Here is a 21,394-nt window from a genome sequence, read left to right as displayed (position 1 = left end):
CATGAATTTCCATATGATTTCATGAAATCGTGGGGTGCAAGTCCGGTAACGCTACGTTTCACAAACAGTTGTTTACTAGGGTTATGATTTTTTTTAGATAAAGGTTAAAACATTGGAAAAGTTACGTGGATTTGTTGAAATATAAAGTAAATTCAAAGAGAAGAAATTCAAATACATTAAAGCCAATTTAAATATAACATGGACCATTTCCTGGTACCAACGGCTTTTGCAAATTTAAAACAGAAAAAAATACAACCCTACCTGTTGGTTTCTCGCTGGTGCGCTGCCACATTTTCAAAAGACTTAATTTCATAAATTCGCGAATTATGCATAAACGGGACCATTTTTGAATTCATGCCGATTTGTGACGTGCGCTTTAAACTATGTTCACATATCAATATTATCTCAATCAAAGCTCGTTTTTTAATCACCCCGTTTACACAGGCAAATCTCAGATTATTAGCCGTCAAATTTGATGTGCTTGTTATTCTCACATCTCAAGGAAAAGTTATATTTCTTCTCTGTGCAACCGTGATCAAGTTTTTCTGCTATATTAAGCAATATAAATATATTTTAACTTAACATTTTATTAAAAAAAATACCTTTAAAACCCTCCTTTCCTTGCTAGCGTCCATTTTTGTTTACTTTTACATTTGCCATTTCTCCTCTTCTTCGCAAAAACAATCGATAAAACTAGGATGGACACCGAAAAGTTATCGGTTAAATCTGAGATTATTTTCTAATTACAGATTAACAAGGGAGGAATTTTATATGGCTAATCTCTTTTTCTAATTACAGATTAGGAAGTTAAGCTCGAAAATGAGGATAATCTACTTATATGTGAACCTAGTATTAATGTTGTCACACAAAGGGAGAGACTACCAGTTTAACGCCGACTCCGAACGGCGATTGTATTTTTATAAGAAGCTGTTTTTTAAGGCAGAAATACAATCAGTTGTTTGCCATTGACTGCAGAGGGGCGATCGCTGTTAAGAAAAAACCTTTTTGCTATATTTTTTGCGATGTTGCTTTGACCAGGGCTTGAACCCAGGCCCTGCGGAATGGAAGCGCGAACTGCTAACACACTTTTGGTCATAGGTAGTAAATTGTAGCAGTAGTACCAAAGCAGAAGCAAAAGGGCTATTTTCCATGATGAAGTATTACCAAAGAACATAGATAATAAGAATGGATAACTCGTTATAGTTGTAGCGAAAGTGAGTAACAGGGGCTTGCCTTCTCTTTTGCCTTAGTTTTTTGATTGGATGAAAAGAGAAGGCGCGCCCCTGTTACTAACATGCGCTACAATTTTCTGACTATTTCTGGGAGATAAGGAACGCAACTATTGCATCATGAGTATTTTTTACTATCAAGATTTTGTTCTAGTGTCAAGTTATATGAATTTTTTCGGTGTAGTACTGAATGATAATAAGCGTTTTCATTCAACCAACATTTATAATCACGATGATTGTGAATGCTTCTGTTACATTCATATTCTTTACTGAATGGAACTCTACTATTCAATAACACATTACAGTTTGGTTGTTTTAAATTAATTTAAGCCACTCAGGAATGAGTTTTTTTTATACAAACAAATAATCCAAACTTTGAAAAGAAGAGAGAATGCAGATCCTACTGAATCAATCATTTTACAACCCTGGGGGGCAATTTATGTTCTGTGAAAACATGAAGCGAAACAATTTTTCATTACTTCACATAAAATTAAGATTCTGTTTTTAAATGTATATTAATTAATTTATCAAAAATTGTTGACTGTGTAAACTTTTTTTCATAAATAGTGCGTTCCAGAACGTCTACGATTTGCAGGTTTTGCAGGATTTAGTTCAAAGTCGTTCCCGTACGCCACGTTCACATAATGTTTATTAAAGGTGAAAACAGCTGTTACTGGAACAGGCTAAGGGCCGGTTGTTCAATGTCTGATTAGCACAAATCGGAGGTAGAAGCTCCGGTTAAGCACAACTACTGCTTTATCGATCACATGTTACATGCATGATGTCGAAATCGTCGATAGTGTAGTGGTAGTGATAACCAGACATTGAACAACCGGCCCTAAAAGTTTTGTGGCAGTGAAAACGAGAAGTTGGGCGTGTTTCTCAAAACCATCATCTTGTGTAAAGGAATATCATTGTCTTAGACTCACAATAATTTATTAAATAAATACTTGATAGATGTTGATAGAATCGCCTTTAATTATCGAGAATCACTTAAAATGATATAACGAAACGATAAAGTAAAAAAATAAAATTTTCACTGACATTGAATTTTTCATTTTCACTTTACTGTTTCATATAATCAGATTTGGACCCTTGTTTGGGGACACACTTGTACCATATGTTATCGACTAAAGGACGAATTGATGCATGCTGATCATCCCTATTTAATTTTTTTTATTTTTTGGAAAATGGGATATTTCGTCAAACATGCCAGGAGTTTTGCAGTTATTGGAATAACTCTGTACTTATTGGATTATGTTGGGGTATTGAAGCATTGTAATGAGTTGGCTTATGGAAGCAACTTTAACTATCCGGCTGGTTCCCCCAATGACTATAATTATATGTTTCTCAACAACGCTTCAGGGAAATGCCCATCGTCACCTAGATTAATACTAATAGTAAAATCTGCTGTCGGAAACGTTGATCGTCGCAACAGTATTCGCCGTACATGGGGTTTAGAACATCGTTTCTCTGATGTAGAAATAAGACGTGTATTTCTGCTTGGCGTTAGTCGAGATTTGAATATGAATCGTATGGTGGAAAGTGAGTCAACAAAACAAAAAGACATTGTGCAGATAGATTTTTTAGATTCTTATTTTAACAATACTATCAAAACAATGATGGGGATGCGATGGGCCCTTACCTATTGTGGTAAAAGTGACTACTTCTTTTTTGTGGACGACGATTATTATGTATCGGCAAAAAATTTGTTGAAATTTGTTGCCGATCCCGACTCGTATCCAAAACCGACTCGAAAATTTATTGCTAGCAGTTTTATATTTGCTGGCTTTGTAATGCAAACACCACCTCACAGACATAAATTCAGCAAGTGGTATGTACCTCTCAGTGAATATCCTTTCGATTTATGGCCACCGTATATTACGGCAGGAGCGTTCATTCTTAATCGAAATGCGTTGTCTAAGCTATTTAACACAGCAATATATTTGAAAGGATTTAGGTTTGATGACATTTTCCTAGGAATAGCAGCGCTGAAAGCTAATCTGACTCTTACGCATTGCGATTTTTTTCACTTCAATAAACCGAAATATAAAAGTCTTTCAAATTTCCAATATACCATCGCATCACATGGTTTTGATAATAATATAGAATTGGAAACGATTTGGAATGAATGCCGTTCTTCCGGTTTTGCATAAGTGAATAAAAACATTGCGTTTATTTCTATAATTGCTTAAATTGGTCAGTTTAATAATTTATATTGGAATTCGTTGAAAATTTTTCTATATACATATGTATGCATGTGTGCATATATGGACTAGCTTAGTATTAAGTTGAAAATCATTATTGATATGAATAAACAATTTGTATTGAAAAATAGCCTTTCAAATTTCAAGCATACCCTTTTCTTTTCTGTATAATACCTTTTAAGTAGATAAGTATGTAAAGTTGGTTACCGTTTTTTTCTTTTTAATACGTACATATGTATCTTTTTCCATCCTTTGTTGTTGTTGTTTTTGTAGCGGCTACAACAACCCCGACCAGATCGGTTAGTATATTAGAAGTTGTCAAGCTCGGCTAACGGGAGACCCAAAAAGCGTGCAGCCTCTATAGGGTCTGTCCATAGGGACAGAGGCGTCAGTTGCGTAAGGTTTTCCGGGCATACGAATAGATGTTTCGAGTCGTCGGGTGTCTCTCCGCATGCCGGACATTCGTTTGGCACATCGCTCGGCGAACTAACCCCGTTTAGGTCGGTGAAATATCTCCATCGCTTGTTGAGATGGTTTGGTTTAAAAAAGAAAGGAATGTTGAGTGGAAGGCCTCTTTACTCTCAAGAAGTCCTTTTGAAAGGGGGTTTTAGGTCCTGAAATTATCTATTGGGGTATTCTAATTTAGGGCTTCGGAGCGGAGCGGATCAAAGGATTTTAGCTGGAGCGGAGTTGAAGCAAAGACCCAAAAAAAATCATTTGCTCCTTAGCTCCTTAATGAAAGATCTACGTATATTTTTATTTTTTGCAACCTAAAGTAACTGCGTTAAATAAATTTACATTCTATTTTACTAGGCAATACTGTTAATTGCACAATTGGGTGGTCTGCGGGGGAAAAATATGTAAAATATTTATATTAAGCCTCTACCTCTAGGATTTTTCCAAACTGGAAAATACCCACATTTTTTTCTTCACTTCGTAAAAATGGTATAGAATTTTTGAAAATCAATATGCTTATCATGAGTTTAATTTTCCCAGAACCGGTTTACTTTTCACTCTTGGGTTTCATGGTTTTACTATGGGCGGATGACAAATTTTCCGGGTGAATTTTTTTTTCAGGTGAAACTCAGGATAAGGCAGAATCTTTTTCGGAAGCCCTGTTTCTCTTTAGGAGACCTCCAACAACAATACCAAATTATTTATTTAAGCATTTTTTAATATTAACTATTTTTATAGGTTCCCCAAAAACCCCAATAGGTCAATGACACTTGCAACAAATGTGTGATGTGTACATAAATACTACATACATATGTAGATCGAGCCCTAAGCGCCAAAATAACGTAATCGGCAATTTTTTTATTTCCTTTTGGATGCAGAAGTGCTCCAAATACAATAATTGCTCAAAATTTCTGCATCAATTTTCTTTTTGATAACAAACAAATTCATTGAATCATAAATTGAAAATCAAGAATTTAAACGAGTATAAAAACATACAAGTAAAATACCCTACATATACTTATATATAAAAATTTGTTCGATGATGACTACGACGAAAATAGTAAAATATGGAATTTTCTTGTTTTGTTTTTGTTATTGACACTGATGCTTTTGTTGCTATTGCTGCATCAGCTGTTGTTGATTATTTAAATTGTTTTTGAAATTGTTGTAGCTGTTGGTTAGAAATGTTATTGCCGATAAGTTCCTAGTGTTATGCTGTATGAAGTAGCACAACAGTGACTAACGATTGTGATGTTGAACTGTTGGCTGTTGTTGTTGTTGTAGCAGCATACAAGTTCCCCAAAGGGTTTTTGGGGAGTGTTGCTGGAGCGACAGTCCTTGGCCAGATATAAATCTGGGTCGTTCCGGTTACGTGTCTGTTGTATACTTTGATGCTTGACGGGATGAACGGCTGCTGTATTGGTAGCACGGCCGTTGAATAAGCAAGTTGTTGAATAAATAGTAGTTTAAATTTAAATTAATTGATTTTGTAAATATATGATGATGTTAGGACTGAGGAAAGCTCATTAGCTGGTTGTATGTACCGTCACTAGGTGGAGGAAAGTTCCATTGTTCACGGAATAGCTTCGTCTGCGCTGGCCGTAGTTGCTGTATATGTATGTGCTTGATATTGCACTGGTGCAGCATTCGATTGGCCATTGCAAATACCTAACTGCGTTTATTGCTGATATGCGCGCTCATATGTTTGCTGTTGCAGTTGTACCCTCAATAATCAAAAATTTTCTTTTTGATAACAAATAAATTCATTGAATCATAAATTGAAAATCAAGAATTTAAACAAGTATAAAAACATGCAAGTAAAATACCCTACACCAGAACGGATATTGATCGGATATCCGGGTTTTATCCGTATAAACGAAAATTCGAATAGTATTAACTCTGTGATATATCGGTACATCGAACCATCTCCACAAAGGATGCAATAAAAGGTATATTTAAAAAGAAGACAGCTGAGTTAAGCGTTTGATTTGTATCCTTACTTTTGCTTGCTTTGGTGGCAAATAAATGCTTACTGTTAAAACTTAATAATTCGGTGATATGGTCCCCCCACACGCAGCAACAAATCTTTCTAATACAACGTACATTTTGTAAATTTGTGCTTTACTTCACACATGCCGAAAACACTATGACTGTTGATATCTACAGCCTCTATCTGAATTCAATGTCTCCAATCTGGTGAAACGAAGACGACTGACTGATCTGACGTTCTTCTATAAAGTCGTTAAGGTTATAATTGATTCTCCGGAAATTTTAGCTGAGACTGGTTTCATTTACTCAAGGACAGAACTAAGAACGAGGAGGCTTCTGGCTCCACTAAAAACTACGTCTTCTACAACCCAAAAAATATAATCAATCGCCGGGTGAACAACTACTCGTCGAACATCAATTTCTTCGGAGCCTCGTACTCTACATTTCTTGCCGACATCAAAAAACTTGTATTGATTGCGATGCACATTTAATGATTTAGTAATTCCGTCACTCATTGAAATAATCAGACTTTGGTAATGTGTGTCTTTTGTGTTTCCTCTCTTTAATTATGTATTTTTAACAAATTTTAAAATGCCGATTGGCGTAAAGTTCACAATAAATTAAATTAAGAAACATTAAAAAAATCTATATTTTTTTTATTATCGCCGCATTACTGAAAAAAGTATCTTTTATGCGTTCAAAAACGTAAAAACTGAAAAAATCACAATCTTTTAAGTAATTCTACATCATACCCTATTGTTTTTGGAATGCCAATTTCCAAATAGGATGTGCAAAGCGAATGCTTTGCATTAATGCGTTTTTGACAAAAATATCGATCGACAACATCAATGCAAGATACTCTAACTGACCAAAATGAAATTTTATATGAGAAAGTATCTGAGAATAAGCTAACAGCAAATAAAAAGCAATTCATAAAATATCTCAAATAGGGAATTTCGCATTGATGATAATGATTTATAAGCATGATTTAATAATAGAAAGGTTTTGTAATAAAACAGTCTTCTCGCTCCCACACATAAAATCGGCTCCTTTACTTGTGCAGAATGTTGCTCACTCTACAGTTTTTAGTTATATTAGTAGTAAAACCAAAAATTCTTCATACTAAATATTCGTTGGCGTCACCTTCGTTTGTGTAATTTTCTAGAACAAGTCTAGAATAGCGACAGTTTAGCTATAAATTAACAAAAAATGCCGATTGATAGAACTTTTTACGCTGATTTCAACGATACCAAATATATTTGGCGCAAGTAAAAAAAAGAAGATATAAGAGGTTTATTTGTATAAGAGGTTTATTTGTATTTTTTATTATCACTAAATTGTTGAAACCCAAAAGTAGATCATGATAAAATATGTAATATCGAATTAAAGATAATAACTTGTACTTTCTAAATAATATAAATTTCTTTTTCATTAATTATGCAGTTTTTTCAAAAAAGGTTATTTCATGAAAAAATAACATTTGTTCGTTTTTTAGTGGTTTTGGTTTAAAAATACAAAAAGCTATAAATTATGTACATCAGCTGAAGAACAAATCAATTACCTTTATGGTGACGTCATTAGTTTTTTAATCGGTTATAAAGTTCATAAGATATTTAAAATATCTAAAAACTGAACTTTAACCATCTAGAACCTCTTCATTTTTTACTTACGCCAAATAATTTTGGCATGGTTGAAATGAGCATAAAAAGTTCTATTGATCTGCATTTTTCGTTTTTGCATAGCTGAACGGTCGGTATTCTAGATTTGTTCCCGGAAATGACGAATAACTTAAATCAAAATTGCATATTTTTATGTATTGATTAGTATTTCAATTAAAACACCAAATATATTGCAAATTCGCATAGAATTAATAATACACATTTTACTTCTAATTGTATACTTTGCGTCCTTTTTGTAGTACCATTCCACTACCGTTTTCGCAAAATGCGATCACATTCTTCCCCTTTCTCCTACTTCCAAAATGCAAATCTAGATAAAGGAGTGTCAAATTTTAGCTGTCACAAATTACACAACCTTGTATTATTGAATCATGATTTATAAGTATGAACAAAATAAAATGCGAAAACGCATCAACTATAATATCAGCGAATGTATTTTGGTTTTCTCGCATTTTAACATAAAAATTAAATATGAGACTTAGAAATAGGGTGTAAGAAATGGTTAGTCGCCTTTCAAACGTTTAGTAAACTCTACTTGTTGCATTTCCTTCCATTCTTTCTTTGGTTTCATTCGTTTGAGCTGCCCATCCCAAACTAGATCTACTAGTCCGCCCTGTTTTGCTATGACACTTTTAACACGATTGGCAAAATCTATAGCCGATTCGCCCTCTTGTCGGTACATAGGTGGCAAGTACCAAACATCACATACAATAGCCCATGAAGTCATCATCATATATAAATATTGCATCATCGAATATTTTGAGCTATTCCAGAATGCATCTCCGAAACGAGGGTCGTATCTAAAATTAATCAAATTAAAGTAAATTCCAGATCAACATTTTTTTAAAAGACAAGCAAAAAGGGCATATAAAACATGAATAAAGTTACGCCTTCAATGATTTATTTGATTAAAAAAAGGAGTACGTACTTGATAGCCACCGGATAAATAACCCCTCCTACTTCGAAGCTGCCTTTTTTAAATTGCATAACGGATGTGTTGTTAATGCAGGTACCCTCGGGGAATATCAATATGGGAGGATTATTTGGATTTGATACGTGCTGTTTAAGGCGTTCGGCCACTGCGTGTCGATCCTTTGCCTCTCCCCTTTCAAACCAAATATGAGGTGATGCTCGAGCTAAAGCGCGTTGTAATAAACCCAAAAATCCACCATGCCGTTGGCCAATCTTCAAAATACATTATAATTTAAATACACATTTTCCAAGATATAAAATATAAGTATTTAATGTGGTGAATCAAAAATGTTACATATCGTTACCTTAGTATAGAAAGGCCCTAATCATTTTCTTTTCAAAACCAGCACTGTTGAAAGGTCTGCCGATTATTCGCTAAAAACCTATTGGATTTTAAAAATAACTAATACAGCATAATATTAATTACATTCTTCAACAAAACCCAGCATTTGAAAGAAATTCGCAGCAAAAGACCTTTATTTTCTATGGAGTTTTCTCATCACCCCATAAAGAAACCAAAATGTTAGATAGGGCCTTTCTATATTAAGGTAACTATGTATGTGTATGTAGTATGTCTGTCGCCGTCGAAATATTGAGTTATGAAAACCAAATAAGCTGATGTTTAATCTTCTTTGGTAACTTAAAAAACCTATGTATGCCCATACATAAGTACATAGATACATATATGATCAAAATAATAGAAGCACACATCCAGTTTATGTATAAAAAGTGAGTAGATTTAATACAAAAATAATGATATTTAGTTATTGCGCCAACTTAATAATATAAACACCTAACAAACTTAGACGAAATACTTCATATTAAACCTTAATCTGTCTTTAAAAGAACTTGCATTGTTGACCCTCATGCGTCATGCGTTTTCGACGCATATGGGATACCCAGTGTTTTCAGTAGATAGAGTGAAATCATGCACGTTGAAAACTAACAAAAATCTTGGTTTTTATGTATGTAACAAGAAAAGTTTTTTTTTTACTTTCTACCAGTCTCAAATAAGATTATTTTCTGTACACTTAAAACTTTATGATACAGTAAAAAATTTACTTAAAAGTTAAGTTGTACCGTTGTTTTTAAATTCCCACTTGTGTATCTATTAGGGTACAACTCCACAACAAGTTTTTTATCCGTTTAGCGATTTTCAGGCTGATACTCCTATTTTTATCATGGGAAATGCGTTGTTTCCACATAAATTCGGACGCATATGTAGGTATGTACTTTGTTTAAATGCTTTTTTAATAAAGATGGGTTTCTGCAATGACAATATAGTAACATAAACATTTCATTCCGACACACTCACAAAGCAAGCATACATGCATACATACCACGATTACTTCAATAACTGCAGTGGTAAAATATTTTTGAAATTTATGGCAATAATAAGTTGATTCAAATTTAAATTAATAAAAACAAAATATTTTTAAATTAGGGGTGTGTTCGAACTACGTAAGAGTTGCCGCAATATCGCTTTCTTGATGATATGCTGCTGATGATCAACTGAAATTTTGCAGAAATTTATGTATGTAGGTCGTAACACCGACCTTATCTGCTAGTGATGAATAACGAATTGACAAAATTTTGCTAATAGGATGCGTGATGTAGGCAGAGTAGCGTGATACTCTTTCATAAAAAAACAAAATTGCCGCATTTATTTAAGCGCTAATTAATTAAATAGTTTCGAAAATAATGTGTCACTATTTCTTGTATAACGGCAACTGTGTACATCTGACTGCCAACAGTTTAACTTAAATTAGTTAAGCTCTAATATACCCTTTTTTTTAATAGAAAACATGCATACACGTTAAAATACTAGGTAATCTTGTATGTACTATGCAGTAAAAATTAGCCGCGTTCGATAACACAAAAATGTGAAATAGTTATTCCCAATTTTTGCAAATAACGCCAAACAAATTATCCATCGCGCACTTTTATTTCGGTGCAAGAGAAATGTTTATTTTGTACTATTATATTGTATTTGTGTATATTGCCAGTTCCAACTGGAAATACTACAAGAAAAGCAAAAGCAACAAATTTTCTCGGAAAGAAAGGGGACTCGGCTGAAGTTGAAGAAGTACATTTGCCGACAAAAAGCCTGCAACCACATTGCGAAACGACTGGTACCGAACAGAGAAGATAGTACGTTAAAATGTATAGGTTCATACGAGATCGCTGCGAACTCGCCAATACGCGGATATCGGCGTACACCTAACCGTCTACTTCTAAGCTTTAAAACAATGCAAAGCAAATATTCTGATGCTAAACGAATTCAGAACAACCAAACTTTGCGCAAAGTGTTTTAGCATCAACCTGATGTCCAAATCGCTCCACAGGTACCAATTTTGCCTAAAATGCGGTACCTGTTGGAATCAAGACGTCAATGCTGGGAATAACATACTCTACCTGGGAGAATGTTTCATCAAGCAAAACGAAAAACACGAGAATTTTCGAAAATAAGGTGTCACTATTTCTTGTATAACGGCAACTGTGTACATCTGACTGCCAACAGTTTAACTTTAATTAGTTAAAGTGTACTATCTTTTGGAGGCCCCAATCGCGGCATTCGAACGTAACTCGAATCGAAATTTGATTTTGAGACTACGGCATTCGATAGCGAGTGTGCTTCGCCCGTTTAAATTGTATTGTGGAGAAAAAAGCTGACATTTTGTTTCACTCGATTCGAAATGAGTAATTACTCGATCACGAATACCGCCATTCGGGCCCTAATAAAAAAGTTGTAACTTACCAATGAATATGTTTTGTCACACATAAGTACTAATACATCGATTGGGCTGGTATGGTTTGCAACACAAATCCCATTTGTGGGTCGATTCTCCACATTATGATAATAAATGACAGCGGAAATGGCGCTGGAGAGCACTGAAAAGCAATGACCAAGCACTTGGTCTACCATTCTCCGTTTATGTTCACCATCTTTAATATATCCAACTATCGCCGTACAAAGAGTCAACCAAACTACCTGATGAATCGCACAGAACACAAAAGCCATTTACATTAAAACATGCACAAGCCGTAAACGAACCAGATTTACATATACCGTGTATAGACAAAAACGCTTATTTATATGGAATGTATATATGTATGTATATGGATATGTATGTATGTATGTAAGAAGTTATGACGAAATATGTTTGCTTAAACCATAAAACCTAGCTAGGAAAAGGGGTTTTCTCACCAAAGAGAAAGTACAGTCGGTTGAAAGAATAGCGACGTCCAAGGGAGAAGTGTGGTTTGCCACACAGAAACCAGAACCTTTTGGTTTAAATTCTGTGTTGTGGAATGTAATAACTGCCGACAGAGATCGAGTCATAACGCGAAAAGTTATTTTAAAAGCTAAATCTGCGCAAGGATGGCGAAGAAATTCGAAGGGAATCAGCGCAGCTAAGCTGTTAGCAATGACTGCAACAGAGACCTATGAATATAGGACATTTTTTCGTTAAAGTTTATATAACAAATGTTGAAAAAATAAATAAAGCTGTGTAAAATAATGTTTATCAAAAAATTAGCCGCGAACATGAAAATAGCAGTACAGTTGTAACTCATTAAACGCGAAGGCAAAAGAGGAAATTTAGAGGAACCAAATCTTGGAGGATACTAAAAGAGAGGATATGTACAAAAATCCATAATAAAAAGTTTCGACCTCTATCAAGGAGTGTCTGTACGACCTGAAACATATACATATGTAACACTCGTGAATCTTTGTTATGTAATATGTTTTTTTTTTTTAATTTCATACCTTTCACTTAAATTTATTTGAACAAATGGAATATCGAGTGATTAATTAATGTTAATTACATATTTTTAAATCGTTTTATAAGGAACGAAAAAAAAAATTTAAAAAGTCGAAATTTTGAAAAGGTTTTTCTATTAGAGATATAACTAGTATAGAAGAAAAGAATAAAAGTCAATCAATAATCATTATATTAAAATAAGTATTTTTCGAGTCATTCATAATTATTATTCAAGGACTTGTATTATAAAAGTCCTTTCATAATAAATATCCGGGAAAAATATTATTATTATTATTATTATTATATATATGAAAAGAAGTGACAATCCACTGCTTTACATTCAGATGGAGCACTAGTGTTACCACCTTCGGCTCGGGTCCGGGAAAAATATTTTTCACTCTTCAAAGGCTTTTTTTATAAGACTTATGTATATTATAAAAGTTTTTTCATAATAATTACACTGGTTTACAGCAAAAATTTTCTATGGATGCCACTATCCAATACCTATGTAGAATTGCTCGGCACTTTTCGATAGGGCGTATAGTTTCTGAAAAATTAATTAATCATTCCAGTTTTTTTTATTTTTTAGTGAAAAAATTAAAAAAAAAATCAAACTTTAACAGAAGAAAAATTAAAAATATAACAGGTTGTGTGCCAAATTTTTGCATTTCTGCTAAAGCCTGTTCTAAAATCAATATCAATAAAAAATCAAATTACTTATGAAAATCGATGGATTAATAAGAAATAATGAGTGGTCAAATAAAAATACGTAAAGATATCTTGTATGAAAACAGAACTTCGTCTGCCTCGGGAGACTCGGACCACAATAGCCCAACTGCGCTCTAGTTACTGCAGCAGGCTGAACTCATACCTGAGCAGATTAAACGAAAATGCTCTCAACATATGCCCGGCATGCTTCCTGGGGCTACCGCTAGTAGAGCTTGACGACAACGATTGAGGGACTAACCGATCTGGGCGGAGTTGTTGTAGCCGCTACAACAACAATAACAACACGGTACCCTGGCGCTACCTAGCTAGATCATTTTTCGAAAAAATGTTTCTGCTTAAATAACCAGTTTATATTACAAAAATAAGCCAAATTGGCCCATAAATATATTAGATATGTATATTTTTTTTTTGTGGTAGACTTTCCAGTGGAAACACCCATATGCATGTATATTAGGGCGGGTCAATTTGTATGGATCGATTTTTTTCGACATTGTTCCTAGCATATTCGGACCCTTCATAAAATTCTAAGAAAAAAATTCCTGCAGACCATAGCTCTAAAGTCAATTTCGAGCCTGCGCATTTTTAAAAGAAGATATAAAAATTAATTGCTGTCCGTTAGCCTCGCTAAGACTCGAAAACAGCTTGACCGATTTGAATATTTTTATTTTTTTGGTTTGTTTTTTATAATATCCGGATGGTTAAAACCAGAAAAAATAGAGAGTTGCCACCTGTTTAAAAATTTCAATATAAGTAAATTAATTACTTAAATTAGATATTGCAATATGGGTGGCAAAAGAAAGAGGTTATGAAGGCTTACAGGCGAAAATATTTTTGAGGGGGGTTGCCACCTGTTTCAAAATTTAATTAAATGAAATTGATAAGATAAATTAAATATTGCAAAATGGGTATCAAATTAAAAAGGTTTAAGAAGGCTTACTACTGAAAATATTTTTGAGTCGAGTTGCCACCAATTTCGAAAATTTAATTCAATTAAGTTAATAAGATAAAGTATGTATTATAATATAGGTGTCGAACGAAAAGTATTTGAAAAATTATTGATTAAGAAATATTTTCTATAGGCCTGCCACCTACCTGAGCGGTAAAAACTAAAAGCCATACTCGCAAATATTCAAATATTCAAAGCTTTTGAGGCTCGCATCAATGTGGAATACTGTAACTCCGTCAAGTTAGTGTTTATTGATGGCAAACAAAGTACTATCATGTTTGGCAATGATATCACCCCATCGAACAATGCACTTAGCCTCGATATAAAAATAGAACAAAAGCCGAAGTATTAGCCGAAACAGTTCATACAAATGTTCCACAATTGAACTAACAAAAAAATATGGCCTACGACTCTTTTATAGAAGCTGTGGACACTGGAGTAAAATTTAAACAAAAAAACAAAACCGACTTCAATTCTTATATACAAATTTAAGAGTGCCGTTATTTTCTTCATGTCCCAATTATCGGATCTACACTCAATTAGTAGGAGACTACTTCTGAGGAACCACCTTTCCTTTCAAAAAGAATTATAGAAAACGGATAACGTAGTCCAAAGTTACGCGGTAACATACATAAAAACATATTCCGACGAATTGATAAAATATGCAGATTAATATTTAATAAAGTGTTACGGATATATTTTTTTTAATACAAACCTGTGCTTGGGAGTTTATTGATACGAAAAATTAATTTCTGATATCTATTTTTTATTTAAAGAACCGCAAGATTGCACTACAAAGCAAATTACATATTTTTTACTATTGTAACGGGAGAAGTTACTGTATGTTTTTTTTATATGTACAGTGTCGAACAAAAATTTTGGCACAGTAAATTTTCGCATTACATATATGCAAAATTTTTAATTTATTTCCGATAATTTTTTATAAAAACATAGTTCATACCACACTAAAACTCATAAAAATCAAATGTGTAAACTTTGTGAAAAACTCAGGAAAATTCAATAAATCAGCATAGTAATTTGCAATTTTATATTCAGATTTTCAAGCAACTTCAAACCTGCATAAACTAAAATTGAATGGATTATTAAACTGCATACTTGGAATTTTTCTAAAAAATACTTTGCCTATATTGCGAAAAATTTACTGTGCCAATACTTTTGTTCGTTACTGTAAGTAAATAAACCCTTAACTTTAAAAAACCAAAAAAAAAATTACAATATTACAAAATTATTTTTCAAATCATAAATTTTTTATGATTAACAATGTATTTATATTTTTTTTTTTGGTTTTAGATCCTTTTTGCTTTCAACACGAGGTATCTTTTTTCTAGTTTCTATTGTCATAGCCATAACTCCCTCTCTATTTTTATCAATCAATCAATCAATCAATTTTATAATTTTTTTTTTCGGCATTTTTCCTAATTACAAGTAGAGCTTTATAAAACTTTTATAACACCAAATGTTTATCAAGCTTGGGATTTTATGTTATCCGGGCTGGCTTATTAATTTAGCCAGAGAATATGTTTTCTTTATTAAGTTTACCCAGTTACCCATTTTAAACTGCTACCTGTACGGTATCAGCGGTTAAAACTTGTTAAATTTTTATTTAAAATTTTCGGTAAGGAATAAGCGCGTGGATGAAAAAAATATAAACCGTAAGAACGGCCCATATATATGTATATCAAAGAATACACACATGCGACGACTCTAGCCATTGTGTGTCACTCCTTTAAATTATAGTTATTTATTTCTTATTGTATTAAAAAAATAACGTTCGTAACACTTTAGTAAATATTAATCCGTATATTAACTGAGTATATATTAAAGACTAGAAGATGACCCGGTGAACTTCATATCATCTATAATTTATTTGAATTTAACTTGGATCAATTATAACAAATCTTCAAAATGCAATACAATGAGATCACTAATACTGCCTGCTGTTATAGCTGATAAAAGATTCCACACCTATAAGATGTGCCACGCCCCTTTTTACAAACTCATTTATATACATATGTATATCTTTCCATAAGCACCTACCATAGGTATCTGTGCATTTCAAATTTCGAGTTCATGTGACTATAATTCCGAAGTTAGAGCTGATTAAAAATTTTCACTATGGGAGGTATCCCTCATCCCCCTCCCCCCCCCTTGGCGAGTTTCAATTTTTTTACCCTATTATAGGTCCAGGAGTCATGGCAATACTTTGGCAAAATTTTATTCGATTCTGTACCTCCGTTCAGGCTGCAACCTGGTGCATACATACATACATACTTCCACAAATATATAGTAGATTTGCTTTGAAGCGCCATCTTACGGTTCTTTAAATAAAAAATAGATATCAGAAATTAATTTTTCGTATCACTAAACTCCCGAGCACAACTCTTTATTACAAAAAAAATATTCCTAACACTTTAGTAAATATTAATCTGATTATGGACTTAGTATTAATTAAAAATATTTTCTTTTAAAATTGCGCAGGCTCGAAATTGATTTTAGAGCTATGGTCTAAAGGGCTTTTTTTCTTAGAATTGTATGTAGAATCCGAATCTGCTAGGAACGATGTCGAAAAAAAATTGACCCGCCCTAATGTACATACATATGGGCGATTCCACCGTCACGGGTTTGACATTTGTACGGAAAAAAATTTCTTTCTTGTTTAAATTTATGTATAAAGTACTCAACAATTCTACATTTTGATAAAGCTACACCTAATTGACTATTATATGAGTTATTACAAAATACGAAAAAAAATTCTAGTTTACTTTTATATGGAAAAAATCTGACTTATTTCTTCTGTCACGGGTGGGACAAAAAAAAGAACCTGCTTTTTGGAGCAGATATATTTTGCGGAAACTCTGCTAATTTGTTACACTTTTCTGTGTGAACTTGATGTGTTATAATAAAACAAAGAGCCAGGAACACAAACAAAGCAAAAACTACAAAAAAAATGATGGCTTTATTATAAAAAAAATCCGAAATTCCACTATCACGGGTTGGACAACGTTTGTCACGGGTAGGACACGTACCAATTTTTATATAAAAAGGAGCTTTTAGTGTGGTCCATATATAAAGATTAGTTAATAAAAAATATAAGAAGCCAAGTAGGGGTTAAATTCACTCACGTTTTATCTTAGGATGGTGCCTTTTATATAGACGAAAATGCTTAGCACCGTCAGCCAAAAAAATTATTAAAAATGAACGCGATTTCCTAGTGTCTTGAAATGTTCACTTTTACCTACTTAAACTTAATGGACTACAAAACTGCATACCTAAAAGTTCTGAACAAAACTTTTAACATTTTTGGGTGTAATTGCTAAAGTTTGTTTGATATTTTATAATTTTTGTAAGAAGTTTGAAATGTAGATTTATGTGGTTATGGCTAGACTTAATCAGCTGACCACAAGGGTATATAGATAATGGACGAATCCGCGTATGCCCCCCTCCTACCCTGCGTCCACCCCAACAAACAAATAAAGCTTGTCAGCCCTGTAAACCTACATACCTCTGACAACTGTCCCACACATAGCTGTCACGGGTGGGACATACTTCTCCGTTGAATTATTCTTATCTAACTACGTGGAAACGACAATGCAATTATGGTAAATATTTGCAATGATATTCTAACATTATGTAACAAACACGAAACAAAACCTCAACTTCTGTAATTAAATATAACAACTTTTAGCTTTTTTTTGTCACGGGTGGGACAAGACCAATACTGCTTAATAATAACTCATAATATAGATAAAGCAGTCGCACAATTTAATATATAACACAATTTTATTAAAAGCAGATGGGTTCTACTATATATTTTTCTTACCAAACATTTGAATTATGAATCGCAAATTATTTGACAGTGCATTCAACACAACCTACTTTAAACTCAATAAAAAAATTTACTTAGAACTTGATTTCAAAACGTAAAAAAAAGGTAATAAAAATGCATTTCAAGCTTAAATTTGTTATTTTTTGGTTGATTCAAGATTTTTGCAAATGTCTTATCCACACGTTTGTTAGTTTTATAAAGAAAATAATTTTTGCACCGAGGTCCACTTTCCTATGGAACCTCCCATATGCAATATCGAAATAATAAAATTTTTTAAGCAATGCGTGCTTTGAAAATAATTTGAATTTTAAGAAACAAATAGCGGTACTACTATTTTTGCGTTCGCAACTGTTCATACAATATACATATCGTCGTTTAAAGTAAAAAACCGTGTATCAACAAAATGCAAAACCGCGTATCAAGATAATACAAAACAGCGTATGTGAGGTTGCATAAATTATTTTCTAGAGATTAAAAAGACTAATATTTCAAAAGGGTTCTTTTTTTGTAAAGCAATCGAAATTGTATATTTCAGGACAAATGGATAAGGCTTGAGCCAAGAGCTTGTGTGAGCAAATCCAATTTTGGGCAAAAAATGTCATTTACGCGGTTTTGCAAAACGACAATACGCGATAATTAACCACCATATTCTAACTTCTATATTTGATGTCTGATTTCTATAAATGATATCCGTTGTAGAGGTATTAAAAAGCCTACATAATTCCCGTAAAATCGTTTGGAACAAGTTGATTGTTTTGCCCATATATCGCGATACGGGCTAATGTACATACATACCCAGCAAAAAATGGTGTAAGCAGTTGTAAGATATAAGCAATACGCTAGCGGCGCTGCTTGCAGCGTTTTTTTATATGATCTATAAGCCTTATAATAAAGTTACTATACTCCATGTGATGCCTTATTATAAGGGATTATGTAAGCCTTATTTTATTTGACCTTATGAACTGACGACGTCAACACAGTGTGGTGTTGATTAAAACTAAACATTTGAAAGCATATTTACATGTATGGCTGTAGCTGAGTGTGCAAAGATGCTTCATACCATTGGTTGCTACCAAGGCTGTCCGGATCCCATCCCCATCAGACGGAACATGAAATTTAAGATTTTATTTTATTTTTTCTTAATTATGAAAAGGCCTTCGCGAAGTGTAACGTGAAGCAAACGTTTATTTTATTTGATCTAGAAGCCTTATTATAAGGAAATTATATTCCATGTAAGGCCTTATTTTAAGGGCAAACCTTATTTTATATGGCCTATAAGACTTACATATGCATAAGTGCGTCTCTCAGAGAAAGAGAGAAAAAGTTTCATACAACTGACTTTCCTGACAGATTTCAGACATTAAAATATAAAGCTTATGATCGTATAAAATAAGCTTTATATAAGGCGCAAATTTTTTGGAGGGTATGTGTAAATACAACCATATACATATACTTTGCTCCCGCTGTGGTGTAGTGGTTAGCAGTGGGCGCTGCAATTCCGTAGGTCTAGGTTCAAGTCCAGGTTCCGACCAACATAAAAAAAGAAGATTTTCCTAGTAGCGGTCGCCCCTCGGCAGGCAATGGCAAACCTCCGAATGTATTTCTACCATGAAAAACAGCTTCTCATAAAAATACAATCATCGTTCGGAGTCGTAGGGCCATTCCCTTCGTGTGACAACATGAAAGCGCACGCCACAAATCGGGGAAGCTCGGCTAAACCCTTACATATTGTGTAAGCGCCACTCTATTATCATAAAATATCGTTGCCTTAATTCACAAAGGCACTAACGAACGCTTTTTTCGAAACTGTGTGTTTCTCAGATTTTGGTAAAAATTTTGAAGTGTCAGAAATTTGCTGGTAGGGCCTTTGTGAATTAAGGTAACGACATGTACATATGAGGCAAGCATTAGGAGAGCAGTTTAAATGTTTTTGCACTTTATGGGATAATGATTTATAATATTTAGCATAAACCAAATATACCAGATCACGTAAAAAGAAGAGTAGCCATTTATAATCGCAGTTAGGGAACTAGTAATTTTTAAGAAAAAAACAAAACCGACTTCAATTCTCGTATAAAAATTTAGGAGTACCGTTAATTTTTTCATGATCCAATGATCGGATCTAAACCAGATTAGTATGGGGCCACCTCTGAGACACTACCTTTCCGCAAAAAGAATTATCGAAATCGGGAAAAAATATTCCGACGAACTGACAACCTCCTTGGCGTCGAGATTTCGACAGCCAGAAAAGTGTCTTTCGTTCGTGCAAATGTGCATATAGAAGTACGTACGAGAATTTCAAGAATGTTTGTAACTGCAGCAGTCATATAGTTTTAACATTGCCGAAAACCGACCAGGCACAATTAAGAGTTGCTGAGGATGACTTCAGATTGGGGACGAAATAACGACAATAAAAATTAATAACACTAAAACTGGAGTTTTATGTATTTGTTGGGCCTCGAGCTTAATGTTTTAAAAAATGTCATAGTTTGAAACCCTTAATATCAATTTTTAGTTAAGAAATCATTCATATATAGGAGAATTATGTATCTATGTACATAAATTCAAAAATTTCCAACGTTTTGTTTTTTTGTTGGTCAAGTTATTCCCTTGTAAAAGATTTGCTTAGATTGAATAATTTCCACCGGTCAACAAAATCTGGAAATTTGCCGTATAATTCAATCGGCTGTGAATCTTGTTTCATCTTGCTATTACTGAGTGAAAATGAAATTTTCTCATACGTACATATGTATATCAATTTAAACATTATGATAATAAGGATTATTAGTATCATATAAAAGAACTGCAACAACTTACTCCAACAAAACAAACGAAAACTCGCAAAGGCATCAAAATAAAATACCGCACAGCAAATCCCGCCATCCAAATTAATGTTATCTTCCACGATATAAATTCATAGCGGCGATTTGTACGTGTTAGTAGATTCCAACTTCTCAACTCTTCTGCTTCAAAACGTGATGTGACTTCATCTTCGATAATTGATTCAACCCCTGCTTTAATATAGTCGAAACATTTTTCCAAATTAAACCGAATTTCCTCCTAAAAATAAAGAGACAATAATTTTAATTCATTACAGGATAAGCATCTGTGTAGTTTTTAGTTAGTCTGTTCCAATAGCAGTTCGGTTTACAGGATTTAGTCAGAACTTACAGGAAGTCGTTCCTATTGACATAAAACCTGTAAGTGGGAACACTTTTGATAGAGTAATTGAGCAACTGTTCCTAGTCAGAAGTTACAAGATTTAGTCTGGAGTTTTTTTTCCTGTAAGTTCATGAATCATCAGCTCAGCTGATTTACATGTGCAAACAAAAACAGAAAGCGGTGAGAGCAAATAACCTTATATTTGTTAAAAAATGGAAGTAAACCAAGGTACATTGAACAGGTAGTATCAGTAGAGCAGCTGATTTGATTTATTTTCAAATTATTTGGTCTCGAAAATGTCAAATATTTTTAATTTTTTCTCACAAAAATTCTGAATTGTTAAAATCCATTTGCATGTGAAACCTTTTTCCATACAAAACAAGCGATTGAATAGCAGCTTTTGGAACGTTCGCC

General features: G+C 33.4%; 2 protein-coding genes across 4 annotated transcripts in view; one reads left to right on the top strand and one right to left on the bottom strand.

The window, feature by feature from the left end:
* Nucleotides 1-2,359: 2,359 nt before the first annotated feature.
* On the top strand, nt 2,360-3,582 carry LOC118744454 (beta-1,3-galactosyltransferase brn). Its single transcript, XM_036477485.1, has one exon. It carries the CDS (start codon nt 2,375-2,377, stop codon nt 3,383-3,385), a length of 1,011 nt encoding a protein of 336 aa, XP_036333378.1. The 5' UTR covers nt 2,360-2,374; the 3' UTR covers nt 3,386-3,582.
* Nucleotides 3,583-7,971: 4,389 nt separating this feature from the next.
* LOC118744453 (glycerol-3-phosphate acyltransferase 3) overlaps nt 7,972-21,394 on the bottom strand; it is a 25,540-nt gene continuing 12,117 nt past the window's right edge. The window contains exons 3-7 of one of the 3 annotated variants that reach the window (XM_036477484.1): nt 20,636-20,878; nt 11,741-11,977; nt 11,291-11,524; nt 8,489-8,745; nt 7,972-8,360 (exon numbers count right to left, since the gene is read on the bottom strand). In XM_036477484.1, coding sequence (XP_036333377.1) covers nt 8,063-8,360; nt 8,489-8,745; nt 11,291-11,524; nt 11,741-11,977; nt 20,636-20,878 — 1,269 coding nt within the window. In that variant the 3' untranslated portion in view covers nt 7,972-8,062. The remainder of the gene's footprint in view (nt 8,361-8,488; nt 8,746-11,290; nt 11,525-11,740; nt 11,978-20,635; nt 20,879-21,394) is intronic. The other 2 variants (XM_036477482.1, XM_036477483.1) reach the window with 2 other exon arrangements.

Source organism: Rhagoletis pomonella, unplaced genomic scaffold (assembly GCF_013731165.1).
Source record: "Rhagoletis pomonella isolate Grant_MI unplaced genomic scaffold, Rhpom_1.0 Rhpom_scaffold_00008, whole genome shotgun sequence".
Lineage (NCBI taxonomy): Eukaryota > Metazoa > Arthropoda > Insecta > Diptera > Tephritidae > Rhagoletis > Rhagoletis pomonella.
The sequence above is the reverse complement of the archived record's forward strand: the minus strand, read 5'-3'. Positions and strand labels throughout refer to the sequence as shown.